The sequence below is a fragment of the Rhinichthys klamathensis genome, unplaced genomic scaffold, assembly GCF_029890125.1.
Source record: "Rhinichthys klamathensis goyatoka isolate OS25496 unplaced genomic scaffold, OSU_Roscu_1.1 h1tg000242l_1, whole genome shotgun sequence".
Classification (NCBI taxonomy): Eukaryota; Metazoa; Chordata; class Actinopteri; order Cypriniformes; family Leuciscidae; genus Rhinichthys; species Rhinichthys klamathensis.
The window spans coordinates 2,381,789-2,398,273 of NW_026606764.1; the positions used below are offsets into that span (position 1 = coordinate 2,381,789).

The 16,485-nt window shown below is 39.4% G+C and overlaps 1 protein-coding gene and 1 long non-coding RNA gene across 2 annotated transcripts in view; one reads left to right on the forward strand and one right to left on the reverse strand.

Annotated features, from left to right (window-relative positions):
* The first annotated feature begins 4,373 nt into the window (after window positions 1-4,373).
* Window positions 4,374-4,777, forward strand: LOC130100467 (uncharacterized). The gene is made up of 2 exons (XR_008808879.1): window positions 4,374-4,573; window positions 4,610-4,777. It is a non-coding gene; the product is annotated as an uncharacterized LOC130100467 (long non-coding RNA).
* Window positions 4,778-5,096: 319 nt separating this feature from the next.
* The window catches only part of capn5a (calpain 5a), a 33,863-nt gene continuing 22,474 nt past the window's right edge, over window positions 5,097-16,485 (reverse strand). Inside the window, exons 8-13 of the mRNA XM_056265882.1 lie at window positions 12,790-12,985; window positions 12,594-12,716; window positions 11,357-11,553; window positions 11,154-11,275; window positions 7,962-8,098; window positions 5,097-5,915 (exon numbers count right to left, since the gene is read on the reverse strand). Coding sequence (XP_056121857.1) covers window positions 5,733-5,915; window positions 7,962-8,098; window positions 11,154-11,275; window positions 11,357-11,553; window positions 12,594-12,716; window positions 12,790-12,985 — 958 coding nt within the window. The 3' untranslated portion in view covers window positions 5,097-5,732. The remainder of the gene's footprint in view (window positions 5,916-7,961; window positions 8,099-11,153; window positions 11,276-11,356; window positions 11,554-12,593; window positions 12,717-12,789; window positions 12,986-16,485) is intronic.

Here is a 16,485-nt window from a genome sequence, read left to right on the forward strand (position 1 = left end):
CAGGTCACAATGCTCCATTGGCTCAAATGGGTGTTGTGCAAGTGTTCTTAAAACCAGACTGAGGTCCCATGCGGGTACTCTAACAGTTGGAGCAGGGTGCAATCGCTGAGCACCTTTCAGAAAGCGGGTGATTAGAATATGTGACCCTAGTGATTGACCATTTACTTTTACATGCTGGGCAGAAATTGCAGCCACATATACCTTTAGGGTAGAGGGAGCCCTGTTATTGTCTAGCAGGGACTGCAGAAAACATAACACCATTGGCACTGGGCAGTGGTCTGGGACCAAACTTCTTGATGTACACCAATCAGTGAAAAGCTTCCACCTGCAAGCATAGATATTCCTGGTGGAAGGTGCTCTAGAATTCAGGATTGTGTTTTGCACCTTAACATCACAAGACTTCAACAGTAATTCTGGCTCTTCAGCGGCCAGACACAGAGCTGTAACCGATCTGGGTTTGAGTGCCAAATCTGCCCCTGCAACTGAAGGAGCAGGTCCTGCCTCCTGGGTAGGCTCCAGGGCTCCCCATTGAGAAGCCTGCATAACATTGGAAACCAATGTCTCCCTGGCCAGTTCGGTGCCACTAGGAGCATCCTGTGGTTCCCTTGAAGAATTCTGTGGAGAGTTGGCAGAATTAAGGGGTTCGGGGGAAAGGCATAGAGTAGAAGATTTGGCCAGGCATGTGCTAACGCATCCTGACCCAACGGGCTGGACTTCTCTGTCCAGGAGAACCACAGGGGGCAGTGGGTCGAGGTCTCTGAGGCAAACAGGTCCACCTGTGCTCTGCCAAATCGTCGCCAAATCATCTGAACAACTTCTGGATTGAGTCTCCATTCTCCTGGCAAAGGTCTGTGGCGAGACAAGAAGTCTGCCACCACATTCGACACTCCCGGTATATGCATCGCCCCGACGCTTGCGAATCGAGGGAAGGCCCATGTCAGGAGGTCTTGTGCTACTCTCAAGGACTGACTGGACCTCGTGCCGCCTTGAAGGTTGAAATGATATACCACCGATGTATTGTCCGTTCTGATGAGAATATGGCGATTCTTTAGGGCCGGCGCAAAATGCTTCAGAGCTAATTGCACTGCTTGGAGCTCCAGGGTATTTATGTCTTTTGTGGCTTGCTCGGGTTTCCATAATCCCCTGATCATCCTGTGCTGCCACACTGCCCCCCAGCCACTTAGTGAAGCATCTGTCTGTATTATCTCCCGGCGAGAGGGAATCACACCCAGAGCTACCCCTTTCGTCAGGAATGACCTCCTTTTCCATTGTTTCAAGGTAAGAAGGCATCGTTCTGTAACTTTGACCAGCCTGCTCCTGTGCCATGTGGGGTTCAGGTGAAGACTGTTTACCCATCTCTGATAAGGGCGCAGCGAAAGTAGGCCCAGTGGTATCAATGCCGCTGCTGCTGCTAGTATGCCCATCAATCTGAGGACCGCTCTGAATGGCAGCTTGATCTGTTTCCGAAAACACTGGAGTAAGAGCAATATGCTGTCCACCCTCTGAGGTGATGGAAATGCTTTCATTGATCTCGAGTCTAGAGTGATGCTTATGAATTTCACTGACTGACATGGGATCAACTGACTCTTGCTGAAATTCACCCTGAGACCCAACTGAGTGACATGGGCAATCAGCAGATTGGGGTGTTCTGTTGCCTGCCCTTGAGATGGAGCACAGATGAGCCAGTCGTCCAGATAAGGGAGCACCTGTACCCCCCTGGCTTGTATTGGGGACAACGCTGCCGCTACACATCTGGTGAACACCCGAGGGGACAGGGACAGCCCAAATGGTAGGACTCGGAACTGATAGACCTGACCTTGAAATGCGAACCGGAGAAAGGGTCTGTGTTGCGGTGCAATTGGGATATGAAAATAAGCGTCCTTCAGATCTATTGTGGTGAACCACTGTAGTGGTCTGACTGCCTGAAGGACCTCTGTTGTGCGTAGCATGTGGAATGGTAAAACCTTGAGGGACTGATTGAGGCCACGAAGGTCGAGAATGGGCCTTACGCCGCCATCTTCTTTCGCGATTATATAGTACACTGAGTAAAACCCATTTAGCCGTGCTAACCATTTTACTGGTTCTATGGCGTCCTTTTCTAGGAGTTCGGTTACTTGTCTTGACAATGCCAGTGAGCTGTTGGGGTCTTTGACAGTAGTCATCTTGACCCCATTGAAAGCAGGGGCCCGTCGTCGGAATTGCAGCCTGTACCCTTGAGATAGCGTTGCTATTAACCAAGGGTCTGAGGTGTTATCTTTCCAGAAATTGAGCTGCTGGTGTGAAAAACGTCCGACGGTTGGCCCCAGGACTTCATGCCCTGCGAGCCTGGGCTTTATTGTCTCTGGGGGGGCGCTGACCTGACGCCCTGCCCCTTGGAGCCCGAAATACTTGTTGTCCTCGTGCTCTGGGGTACTGCACATGCTGATCTAGTTGCCTTGGCTGGCTCCTCTGAACAGCACCAGAACGAACTAAAGGTTGAGAGCGAGTAGAATACCGTCCCCCATACCCTTGTCTAACTTGTAATGTTGGTGGAGTTCCTCTTAGGTCTGCCAGCTGCTGTCTGGTCTTATTCGTCTGAATGCTCTGTTCCAGAGTTTGCTGTGCCGCTGGTCCAAACAGTTGGCCTGGGACTACAGGGAGGTCACGAAGTGTTCTCCTACAGGCCTCTGACAATGGAGACTGTGCCAGCCATACTTGCCGGCGTGCCTGAGTGAGTGTTGACATGAGTCTACCCAACTCTCTTGACATGAATGCGAATGCTTACAATGATGCATCGCTTAGTATTTGGGCTGAAGGATCGCCCCCAATAGGTTGGAGAGATGGGGATAGTGCCAGCATAAGATGGGAGAGTGAATTCCCTATGCGACCCATGCGTGCTGCAGTATTGTACGCTTGACTAAGAAGATCGTCCGTTATTCTGCACTGAGGTCGTGGGCACCGAGCATTAGGTCTCCAAGCCTCTTCCGGTGATATGATAAAAGAGGCGATAAATAGATCCACTTTCGGCATCTGACCCAGGCCATAAGAGTCTGGTTCGTGCGTTGCTGCCAAGGCCCTGCTTGCTGTGGTATGATGAGTAAGTGACTTGGGATTAGCCCAGCACCTCTGTAGTTCCCCAATATAATCTTTGGATGGGGGAATGCTAAGAGCAGATGGTTTTGCCGTTCCTCTGAAAAAGGCACTGGAGGGAGCTGCCACTGTAGGGGCAGTGTCCAGGCTTAAAGGGTTAGTTCACCCAAAAATGAAAATTAAGTCATTAATTACTCACCCCCATGCTGTACCAACCCCTTAAGACCTTCGTTCATCTTCGGAACACAAATGAAGATATTTTTGATTAAATCTGAGAGGTGGATCACTGCTACATATGCTGCCAAAGGGAATGATACTTGACGGCCCAGAAAGTCATTAAAGAAAATGTTTAAATATTTCATGTGCCTACAGTGGCTCCACTATAAGTTTATCAAGCGACGAGAATACTTTTTGTGCGAAAAACAAACAAAAATAACGACTTTATTCGACTATTCCATTGCTTCCTTGTGGGCCTGAGACGAGAGTTCAAGAGATTTCCAGGACGCATGCGCGAGAACTGACATTCTTCTTCTACTACACACTACACAGCGCGCGTCTTACAAGCAGAGGAAGACGCGTGCTGTACATAGTAGTAGAAGAAGAATGTCAGTTCTCGCGCATGCGTCCTGGAAATCTCTTGAACTTCAAGAGCATTGAAGATGGGTCGTGGCTGGGTCTTCCAGCATGACAACGACCCGAAACACACAGCCAGGGCAACTAAGGAGTGGCTCCGTAAGAAGCATCTCAAGGTCCTGGAGTGGCCTAGCCAGTCTCCAGACCTGAACCCAATAGAAAATCTTTGGAGGGAGCTGAAAGTCCATATTGCCCAGCGACAGCCCCGAAACCTGAAGGATCTGGAGAAGGTCTGTATGGAGGAGTGGGCCAAAATCCCTGCTACAGTGTGTGCAAACCTGGTCAAGAACTACAGGAAACGTATGATCTCTGTAATTGCAAACAAAGGTTTCTGTACCAAATATTAAGGTCTGCTTTTCTGATGTATCAAATACTTTTGTCATGCAATAAAATGCAAATTAATTACTAAAAAATCATACAATGTGATTTTCTGGATTTTTGTTTTAAATCTCACAGTTGAAGAGTACCTATGATAAAAATTACAGACTTCTACATGCTTTTTTAAGTGGGAAAAACGGCAAAATCGGCAGTGTATCAAATACTTGTTCTCCCCACTGTATATATATTTATTTCCACGTTTTACATGATCATGGGAACCCTGTTCAAAACTTGTGCAAGAAAAAGAATTACAGGCAAATAACTGAACATTCTAAACTTTATTTCATTTTGTCAAATAGTGAGAAAAACAGTCAAAATATAAAACAAAAAAACTAAAATTTTCACAGATTATGATCAAGATTTCTTTGGCTATTTTACCCGTTCTGATAAGGCACATCTATTCATCTGTAAACAACAGACAACAGGCACTGCACGGAATTAAATTGTAAGACATGAAATTAAAATAATTCATAGTGATTGTAAAATGTGAAATGTAAAATGCACAGATGTAAAAAATGTAAAAGCACAGATGTAAAAAGTGTCTAGGCATTTTGTATCAAAGGGAAAAAAAACAGGATAATTTTTTAATTTGGCTCTATGATGACATTTAGTTGTTGAAGTTTGTTTATCATTATCATTAGTGTGTGAAGAGGTAGAAAATGACCAAATCTAAATATTTATATAAATGTATAATAAATATATATATTCTTAAAACAAAAGTACATTAGTTTTGCATGTTACCATTTGAAAGACAATTAATAAAAAAGGAGAAAAAAAGGAATAAACCCACAAGCTGAGTGACGTGCTTCTCACTTCCTGAATGCATACTGACACTTGGTGGCTATACTTGGTCTTTACACTGTGTAGTAGATAATAAGCTCTCAAGGGGTGTAACATTTCATATAGTAAACAATATTTATAGAAGAATATGTATATTTAATGTTTAAAATCATATAGAACAGCTGTATGGCTCTAAAACAGATTTGTATGCATTATACATTAGCTATTTTCACATGTCTGTCTGATACCTTCACTTCGAAGACCATGTTCAAAATAAATGAATCCTGGATTCTGGTAAACACATGAAAAGACCTGATAAAACACTACATAATTTGGAGAAATGTTTCATTTCACAAAAGCTTGACAAACTTGGCACAGGTTCATAAAAATCAACACTAGATTATGGCAAATATTTCAAGGAGAAAAATACATAAAAGGAATGCCCTCCATATTTAAACATTTAGTGTAAACAGAGATTAAACAGAAAAAGTCCTTTACCTTCAATTACTGATTGTTTGGCCAAATTATGTTAACATACAAAAATGAAACTGAAATTCATTACTACATATCTGCACTACCTTACCTGAATAGTGACAAGAGGTATTAGATAAATGCATATACAGCATGCTATTTCATATAGTGATAGATGCATGTCCTATAATATCCGATATATATATATATATATTTTCCAAGACAAACACAATAGGAAGCACCTAATACCAGGAAATGACAGCTTTAAGGTGTAAAAAGTGCTTGTAAACAAGTACATTTTGCTTCCAAGAAACATTCCCAAAAGAAAACCTTGACTATGTAAATATATGTGCAATACAACAGATAAAGTACCACAGGAACAGCGTTGACCGTGAGTGACGTCAGATGTTGGTCAGGACGTCGCTGGTACTGAGGCTCACCGAGACGAGACCCGAGAGGTCATTGTTCTGCCGGTTTCCTTTGTCCCGCAGGTGAAGGGTGTGAAGCTGCTGCAGGTCAGACAGGTCACCGCTCAAGGTCGCCTGACCCATGAACGAGTCCTTCAGAAGGTTCTTGTTGTAGATCTGATAGGCACAACAGAAAAGTAAACAAAGACTTGAGAATAACAGGCAGATTACAGAGGGGGGAAACACGACGAAATCCATTCATCATGACAATAGTTATGTTTCCATCCATCTATTTTTATGTGAATTTTGGGATATCACAAATGCTGGATAGAAACGCCAAGACGCACATAAAAAAACATATGGGCTCAATTGAGGCAGATATACAATAAGACGACATGCGCATAAAATATGATGGAAACATGATTACCTAATAAATCCCTTGATGCGCAACAAATAACTCAAACAGCGTTGCCTCAATAGAGGATGTGATTGGATAACTGTTCTAACCAGCGGACCAATCGCATTGCACATCATCTCAAATGTTGGATTGACTCAAGCATTTCAGAACAACCAGTCATCAAAATGATTTGGTTTCATTTTCTCCCAGAACGGTCTTACACGATTGCATTCCCAAACACCAGGCATGTAAACAATATAACACGAGAGCATTTTAGGGCTGAACCTGAATATTCGTTCGGTGGGTTGGTATTCGATTTTCAATTTTGGGAATTCGAATATTCGTTTTTTTTGTTTGTTTTTTCGCACACCTGGCCATCCCCCTCGAAACGGTTCTCATTCGCGCTTCAATGTTTACACTATAAAATCTGGCAAAATACAATACTCTTTTTTACAATTATCTTATATAGCCTAGCTATATGGACAGTCTCTGGACAGTTGAAGGAGCCCAACCTTGTTATACTTAATAAATATATTTGCTTCTTCTTAGCCTACTAAAGTGTTCCCTGCAACTGGAGTAATCTCTGTCTAGAGTGCACAACTGCATGAGATTGTATTTTGGGTTAAGCTGCGTTGCTTTTTAAATTGTGGAAAATAGAATATAAGCCTTTTTACTCGTTATTTAGGGCTGTGCCGGTAAACTTGACAACCGCACCACCGCGGTGGCTGAGTAGCACTGGCGGTGGTCCACCAAAACACGTTTTGTTTTGTATGTGAATACTGTTTAACTGTTTTACATGAATATTATGAAGCGAGTGAAGCACAAAGCTTTGTTTAAAAGATAATTAATAGGTTAGCAATTAAATGTTACATCGCAGCCATGGAAACATTTGGATTAATGACGAATGAGAGTTGTGCGTGAGCCCTGAAATGTAAGCTTTGTCGGCTTTGTATTTTGTGATCTCGTCTCCCGATTATCAGCGAATGAGTTATTCCATTAGTTATTCCACTGGACATGGAATCTCTTGTTTCTTTTCCCAAATCTTCACTCACGTCTCACCCATTTTCGCAGGGGATTATAAACGTCTCTTCCTTTGGTTCGCTTTTAATTAGGCCTATTATTCGCATTCTTTACTGTGGTAAAGTAGAAAAAATGCTGTAGGAAATATAGCCTACCTTTTCACGTCAAATTCTTTTTAACACAGTTTGTGCTTGTTATTAGATTTGGTAAGGCGCGTCAAGTTTATTTGTAATAAATAAACTTATAACGCGGGAGATTTTAGTTTCGCTTTCTCTGTCAGCGCAAAATCAAACACAGCCCTTGCCCTTGTGGAAGATAAAATCCACTCTTCAGACCTTCTACAACAAGTAGAAAACATGAAGATATTAGAAAAGAGATGGTCTCTTTCCTGCCCGTGTCCCACATCCCTCTCAAAGCGCAGAGCGGTAGGCTATATCACGTGTCTTTGTGTGGAAATATAAAACAAATGTTTTTTTAAAATATTTAACTCTGGGTTTTTTTAAGTTACCATTATTTACTGATATTTATTTCAATGCTTTACATGCTTTAGTGTGTTAATTGTTTAATTGACGGAAGTGCTCAAATAAAACAAAATAGATGTTTGAGCCTCGTTTATTTTTATTTTTTTATTTCCCTCCGAGGCTCAAAAAAATGGTATTCGGACCAGCCCGATTTTCCAGTTTTGTTCTCTTAAACACATGGGATGGAAACAGTGCTTTATTTGCAAATGTTTTATGCGATATTCCATTTTTGCGCAATGGAATTTTGTGGATGGAAGCAACAACTGATTCCTAAAAGACTGTCACCTGAATGCAGATCGGCTCTTTTGGCTTCTTCCTGTAGAAAACAGCCTTCACGTCAAAGTCTGGGGTCTGTGTGTCTTTGTGCACCTTAGAACGAACCTTCACTCCCTCACAGCTGATGATGACGTACGGATCAGACGCTGAAACAAAAGAAAAAAAAAATCAGCCATTCAAAAACAAACTACTGGGTCAATTCATTTCAAAATACAAGATCTGAATGCACTTATTTTCAATTATACACATGTTGGTAACTGTCTTATTAAAAAGCTAAAAAAAATTCAAAAAGTTGTCATGTGACATGCAAATCCTGAAATAGGAAATGACAATCACAGAGAACACAGCTGTAGAGTTTTATGACTGTCTCAAAGTTTCTTAAAATATCAGATCATTTAATGGTATCAAAGATATATATGAGAATACTTTTATGGTATCTCAAGATTTGTTCAATTAAAAAAAATCACATAAATACAATAAAAGTATTTATAATAATATAAATTTGATAGATTAAAGCATGTACACTTCTATTCAAATGTTTTTTGAAAGGAAAAAAAAACGGTTCTTTTGAACTTTCTATTTATCAAAGAATTCTGAAAAAATATATCAGTTTCCACAAAAATATGAAGACTGGAGTAATGATGCTGTTAAATTGAGCTTTGCATCACAAATAAATTACAATTGAAAATATAAATCACATAGAAAACAGTTATTTAAAATTGTAATATTTCACAATAGTAGGCTACAGTTTTGACTGTATTTTTTATCAAATAAATGCTTGATGAGCATAAGAGACTTCTTTAAAAAACATTAAAACATCTTACAGACTAGAGCCCGACCGATATGGATTTTTGGGGGCCGATGCCGATACCGATATTAGGGAGTAAAAAAAGCCTGATACCGATATATCGGCCGATATTATTTATGTGTATATTATAATACAGTAGCAATATTATTTATGTGTATTATAGTACAGTATACCAGTCAAAAGTTTGGACACTTTCCTATTGGTGTGTACAAACTTTTGATGGGTACTTTACACAGTAGCTATAAACAGAATAAATATATTTTATAAACACGTTTTGCAATGATCACTCAAATGTGGTGATCAAACACTTGTGTGACACAGATATGTAATGGAGGCAGGGGGAATGATAGAATGAGAATTATACAGCTGAGCTGGAACCAAACTAGTTTGCATTGCATGTTATATTATATTCTAAATACTGTTGCATAATCTTCACTAATGACTTTGTCTTTTAATTTAGTCATAACTTGTATCAATAAATATATAAAAAGTGTCACTGACAAAACCTTATTATCTTCTATTTTTACTCTTAATTCCTCTAATCTCTACCAGTGGAGGAAGAACTCAGATCTTTTTACTAAAGTAAAAATTAATAATATCATAATGAAAACGTTTTTAATTACATATGTACAGTACTTTTATACTATTTTAAATAATTAGTAAGCAAAATGTACTAAACGTGAAACTAGGCTACTCTTAATGCAAAATGGCCCTATATAAAGTGTTATAATTATATACATTTTTGGAATATTGCTTGATGTTGTAACGTAGCGTTATAGGCAGAATGAGCTTTAACACTGTGTCTACACCGGACGCGGCCGTTACTGCTCGCGTCGCAACAGCTGTTCACCCTAGATAAAGCAGAATCAGTTTACTGTCGGAGATCGCTCGCGCCACGCATTTAATCAATGTTTCATCAACCAATTGCCTTAATAAATAAGAAGTAGGCCTAAATATAGCAGACAATATAATCAGGACTTCTCAGCTGCGCGCTTGCAATAGTCATAAGCTCACACAATACGTGATAGAGGCTTGTAGCAGAGAAATCAATTCTGTGAATTACACAGCGCAAATCACAAGTACCCGGTAGGCTACTACCCACCGGATGAAGAAGGGTTGGCTCTCAGTCTCCACAGGCTACATAAAATATTCATTTTATTTTATTTTTCGTGTTCGCATTTATGAGGAAAAAACAATGTAACAGACGCGACAGTTCAGCACTACGGACGTGAGCGCTCTGAAAGCGGCACTAAAATATGCTTTGAAACTTTCACATAGACATCAAACAGAAAGCACAAAACCTTTCGTTTCAAAGTGAATTTCGTTTTGTATTTATTGTATCTTAATTTTAATCAATGTTTCATCAACCATTTGCCTGGATTTAATTTATAAGAAATATAGCAGACGATAGATAGCCTAATCTCGACACGGAGGCGCCTGCGGGTGAACTGGAGCTCGTCTCATGAACCGAAACTCAGCGTATAGACCTGAGAATTGAAATATATCTATATTGAAATGTCTACTTTTAAACAGAACAATTCAAAACGAAAGACAGACAGACTCATGTAATCGTATGAAATGTGCATTTCTCTCTGGCGCGCGTTCACTGAAGATCGCGAGTCAGCATCGTCAACTTCATCTTTGGCTGACACTGACGGAAAACACTTGTTTATTAATAAACAATTAAAATATCTCCTTGCTATATTTGTTGTATTCATAATCATTACTTTTGCCAGTTCTTGTGACAGCTTTTAGGTGCTTTATTGGCAGCGCCACCCTTACATGAATCACCGCACCCGCATTTTTTAAAATATTCATTTATCGGCCATTATAAATGCCGATAGTTAGGAAAATGCCTAAAATCCGCCGATATATCGGTCGGGCTCTATTACAGACCCCAAACATTTGAATGCTAGTGTACAGTGACATGCATTTCAGTTATCAGAAAAATATTTGATTATTTTCCTTGGTAGTTTTAACACAATATTTTAGAGTCATTTAAAAATGGTTGTAAATGTTTCAAAAGAATTTCAAAAGTGCTTCAAAGCAAACGCTTGAAAAATGTTTAAAACATTTACAAGCCTTTTTTATTTAATGTGTAAAAATGTCAAGTGCATATAATAACAAATATGAATAATAATAAATACAAATACACTACACTCCTAAAAACTTGGCACATGCATTTTGAACTAGACTTTTTTCTCCCCATTTTAAACAACTTAGATGTTCTTACATGCATCATGAACATGCCTGATTTGAATAGGCAGAAGGCAAAAATTGGCGGAAATTTTGAATGTGTTCAGAACTATCATATTTGATCAGAACTGTTATCCAGAGCATTTCTATAAGGTGTATTGTGTAAAAAAAAACAGAGAGAACATGACATGACTTACATCCATCTGAGTCCTGAGCCTTGAGTCCGTCTGCTCTGTGGACGTGCACCTGCGTGACCAGCTTTGGATACCCACAACACCCCGTCCAACACGTCTGGGGCGGCTCGTCTACTGTCAGCTCCCTTAAAACCACACAATCTTCATCGATACATTCATTATCCATAACGCAAAAAGAAAATAATGTCCAATATATTACGTATTACTTGAAGCCGGAAGGTACATCCGTGAAGATGCGCAACAGGAAGTCTCCCTGCAGGCCGGGTTCAAAGGTCGTGGGAATGATGACATAGCGGCCCTCCTTCAGGTCCTTGCGCAGAAAGACGCTGCGGGAGTTAATGTAAATGGAGCTGCCCACCGTTTTCTGAATACTGTGCATGCGGTACGTCCGGTTGAGCTCCACCTATTAAAGAACACATCTCGCTCAAATAGGTGTGCATGTGTACATACTCCCAACGTTTTTTTCCCCATTTCTGTCACCTGATGGAGTTTGGGTTCCTTGCCAATGTCACCTTTCGGCTTGTTAAAGACACTTCGAATTCAGTAAAATTATCGATTTAACAGCACTGACACTTTTGGGTGAGCACAAAACTTGAAAACTGAATTGAGCTGAATAATGACACTAATTTTGCAACATCAACACTGTTATTGAACTGAGTCGAACATTGTTTCCATCCAAAGTTGTCAATTTAATATATGTGCAAAATTAGAATATTGCATAAAACATTTGTGAATAAAGCACCGTTTCCATCAAATGTGTTCAAGAGAACAAAATCATCACTTCCTGGGAAATTGACAAAATATCTGTAATAAAAAGTTGCGGCAGTTGGGAAAGCCACTGTGTACATCATTAATTATTTGCGTCTCAGCACGCAGATGAAATGCAATAAACTCTGTCATGTTATCTTGCGTTTGGATGCCTGGTTTTTGGGAATGCAATCATGTGAGAGGCTTCTGGGAAGTCATTATACCAAATCATTTTGATGACAGACTTTGACTAATGCATTTCAGAACGACCAAACCAACATTTGAGATGCGATTGGTCCGCTAATTAGTCTAGTTATCCAATCACATCCTCTGTTGAGTCCTTTGAGTATGTTGCGCATCGAGGGACTTATGCAGTAATTGTGTTTCCATTACATTCGTTTTTTATGCACATTTAAATATCTATTGAACAGACTCGAGTCGAATAATGACATTGTCTTCTGTAGAGCTACTTATAGCTGAATTGAACTTGTTTCATAATTGATGAACTTTACAATGTTATTGAACTGAATAGATTCAACATTGCACTGACTCAACCTGAATGATGACACTAATGTCTTTATGGCAGATTTTGAATTTGCCATTAATTCTGCTCTTTCCCGGTTTATGACTGTTATGAAGCTGCTTTGAAATAATGTGTATTTAAAGTGCTATACAAATAAAGGGGACTTGACATACTTTTTGGATATCAAAGCCGATGGCCACGTTCTCTCCTTTCCCTTCTTTGGATCGGATTCTCTTGTCCTGCTGCTGTAGGCAGATCAAAACTTCATCCTCTGGCTTCGTCACGTCAAACACGTACTGAAAAACACAGTGACGCTCTTCAGTACACGACACTACACCACAAACACGCACTTATGAATGAGTGTCGCACCTGTGGGTTCTGGAGGAACGTGGCTTTGTGGTTAACGCAGCCTCCAGATCGGTTCCTTAAAGGGTCGTCGTGGCGACTCCAGGAGCCTTGCATCACTTCCTCATCCCAGGTCTTGTGGATGCTCAAGTACGACGTATTAATCAAGCGGCACAGAATCAGGTCTGTGAAATACTTACAGAAATCATCAAAATCCATCCTGAGAGAGGAAAGATTAAGACAGCAGTACGATAAAGAAAGATCATCAATAACAAGACAATGACATACTGAAGAGTTGAGGGGTTTCAGTTTGAGTCCACGAGTTGATTCTAAGATAAAAGGCTTGATTGCATACTTCACATACATAAAATTCAGCTTTAAATGAAAGTCAAACAATATGCAGTACAGCATGCGGTTGATTACCACAGAAAATATCAACTTATCTATTTTGGAAATAAAATGAATTTCATTTAGGCACAATTTTAAAAAAATTTAACGGCAATGAACGCAACATCTGTTTTTCTGTTATCCTTTGGCTAGCGTCACATTATATGATAATGCTCTTATTCATGCAAATGCTTTTAAATCATTCAAGCATGATAAGACACAAAAGAGAAGGCAGTGCGGTACTGCCGCGCGTCTAACAATCTCCTGTCTGTCATGCACACACTCGTGAGCACAGAAAGCAGCTTCAGACAGCGCTTGAACGGACGAAAACACACAAAATTATGCAAAAATGGCCATTATGTCAAGTCATAAAATAGCTGAATGAAGTCTTAAATGAACGTAAAGAGTTGTGAGAAAAAGGGATGCAGAGTCATGTGTGTCAGGTCTTAAAGTGACAGCAGCCTAATAAACCCACTGCTGTCTGTCTTTAAGGATAATCAAAGAACAAAGGAAAAAGAGAAAATTACTCACTGCTCTTGACTGAATAACGTTTGTAGCTTTAATAAGGATTAATCTAGATTTAATTTATAATTTATGCAGTAATTTCTGTATATATCCTATCTGTTAGACCTACCTGAAAATCTTAAAGCACTGTTTACAAGGTTATATGGCTCAAAAACAATGGGCAAATCTAAATCTGAACCAGTCTGACTGGGTCAACAGAAAAAATTGAGCCCTGATATATTGAAGGGCACAGGTAAATGTGACATTTATTATAAAGGGTTTATGTGAAGATTATTTTAAGTTCACTTAAAAACTTTAAAAGTTGTTATATTTTTTAAAAGCCTAATAGAGGCCTAATAGATTATCTCATAGAGACCATCAGTAGCAGTATTGGTATCGGTGATACTGGCCTTTTTTCATAAAAAGATTCCATTAAACAAATACTTAACATATAGGCTACTGTTTTTATGTTGTTTCTACATTCATTTGGAGATTAAAGGTCCTATATGTAACTTTTCTTCTAAAATGAATCCTTTTTTTTATTGCCTGTGTGTGAAGGGGTTGTAATCACACATTACAATGATCCACTTGTCGGGTTTTGCTATTACCTCTGAAGGCCAATATTCCTATTTCTATGTGAAGTCTCCAGGTCGGATTTTCTGCAAAATCCATCGGATGTGACGTGCATGCGCGCTCCCGAGCCTCTCTCCTTTTTATATACAGTCTACAGGGATCTCCCAGTCACGTGACCCCTAGCCGCATGTCAGCTATTTTGACGGAATACATCCGTCGGCTACTCAGAGATCCATTGATAATATAATTATTAGTATAATTAGCCTAAATATTGCAATACTTTGCGCTACAGTATTGATATAATTGCATGCGCAAAATCATGGTGCAAAATATCTCGATACTGAACAGAATCGATTTTTTTCCCCCACCACGTCATGTCATCGCACTTATTATTAGCATCACAAAAATAAATATACAAGAGGAAGATAAAGGAATTAGGAATCAAATATCCATATGAAGCACCACAAGTTCTTTTTACAGGCATTAAATATGTAGAAAAACTTCCTGACATTGAGTTCGGTGACATTACAGCTACCTTATTCACTTCCCATCACGCTACACTGGAGTTTCATTAAAAGAAAATGATTTTTTAATCATCACCGCAAAGGTTGGTCAAAGTATTTTTATCACCAAATTATAGTAATAATTTTTAAACTGAGTTTACAGGGAAAAACACAAAACAAAATCACCAACAAGATTGAGTGTATCTTTAACGAATTTGTTTAATCTAGTTTGATCCAAGAAAAATTAAATAATAGCCTATGCTTACCGGTATATGCTTTTTTATACGTATCACTGACTGTCACTGTATGATAAACTGTCATTGAGACTGTTGTCTCAACCTGTGTTTCTAACGATTTATAAGAAGTGTCAAATAAAATACAAGATCAGCTTTTGGTATTTGAAAACGAAAGAATGTAATGTGATAATAAGCCTAACGAATTAACTGATCTAGGAATGCATATGCGTTTTGCCTGTTTATTGCCGCCAACCACTTTTCTCCGTTTTGTTTCTTTTGGGATACGGTATAAAGATATTCCTTTTGTAGGATCACGTATCTGATCGCATCCAAATGCACAGCATCGCTCGGGCATGATAGGAATACTTTGCGACGAGCTGTATGATCACCGGTGGTTTAGCATTTTCTATTCCGTCAAGATGGCTGCTCCAAATGGCGTGACGTCCCTGCAGCTGACGACATGGACTCTGATAACACCCAAAAACTCCTGCCTCCAGCACAACACAGACTCCAACACAAACTCCACAAAAATATAAAAAACAAAAAAAAGTTTTATCTGCTGAACCTCGTCAGTCCAAACGTCAATCGGATCGACTTAGGACGAAAACACGGATCAACATCGGCAGAGCGTTTGAATTATGGAGACCTCCGCTTTGTTTTAGATACACGAATAGTTAGTGAAATGCCTAATTCTAGATAACACCACATGTCGGCTAAATGCAGTCAATGTAACGTTATCATGGTACGAGCATGGAGCATTAGTTCAACGTCAAGCTGATAAAAGTAGCCTATTATTGTAACGTTGCAGTGGGAGTTTACATGAGTTTCCAGCATGTTGTGTGACGCTTTCTCCGGTGTGTTGAAAGTCTCAGTATGGCCGTGTACCATGAGTGCTCGCTCTTGTGTTCGAGCACGAGCGCTCTTGTAAAAATTGGTTGCAATCTGAAACATCACCGATAGAGGCCGCTAAAAAATACATATAGCACCTTTAAATGTGAAATTATTACAATATAAAAAAATATTGAAAACTTTAATGTTAGGTGTGCTTAATCGCGATTAATTACAGAAAGATTTGATTAGATCATTTTTTAGATAATCGATTAAAGTTTTTAAAAATGAATAAATGAATGAATAAATAAAATGGGATATTACAAAACAATAAAATACACACTATTTTGAAAAGTATAGTCGCAAAAACGTTATGCACGTTCAAATATGACTAATGCAATAAAACTAACTTTGTGTGAACAGTTACATGCAATGTAATGTAATATTGTAAAATGTTTCAGTGCTCCTGTCATGACCATGTAAACCAGGTAAACCCAGTAACTTTCATATGATATGTGCAAAGATGCTAGAACAGGAGGATAACATTTATTTTTGCACTGACGAATTCGTATAAGCGCTTTAACAAGCTTCACATTTCTGCTTTTAATCCATTTTTTAACGCTCTACTGACAAGCGGAAAGATGCAAAATGATTTTCTGTGGTAATCGACACCATGTCACAGATGAAGC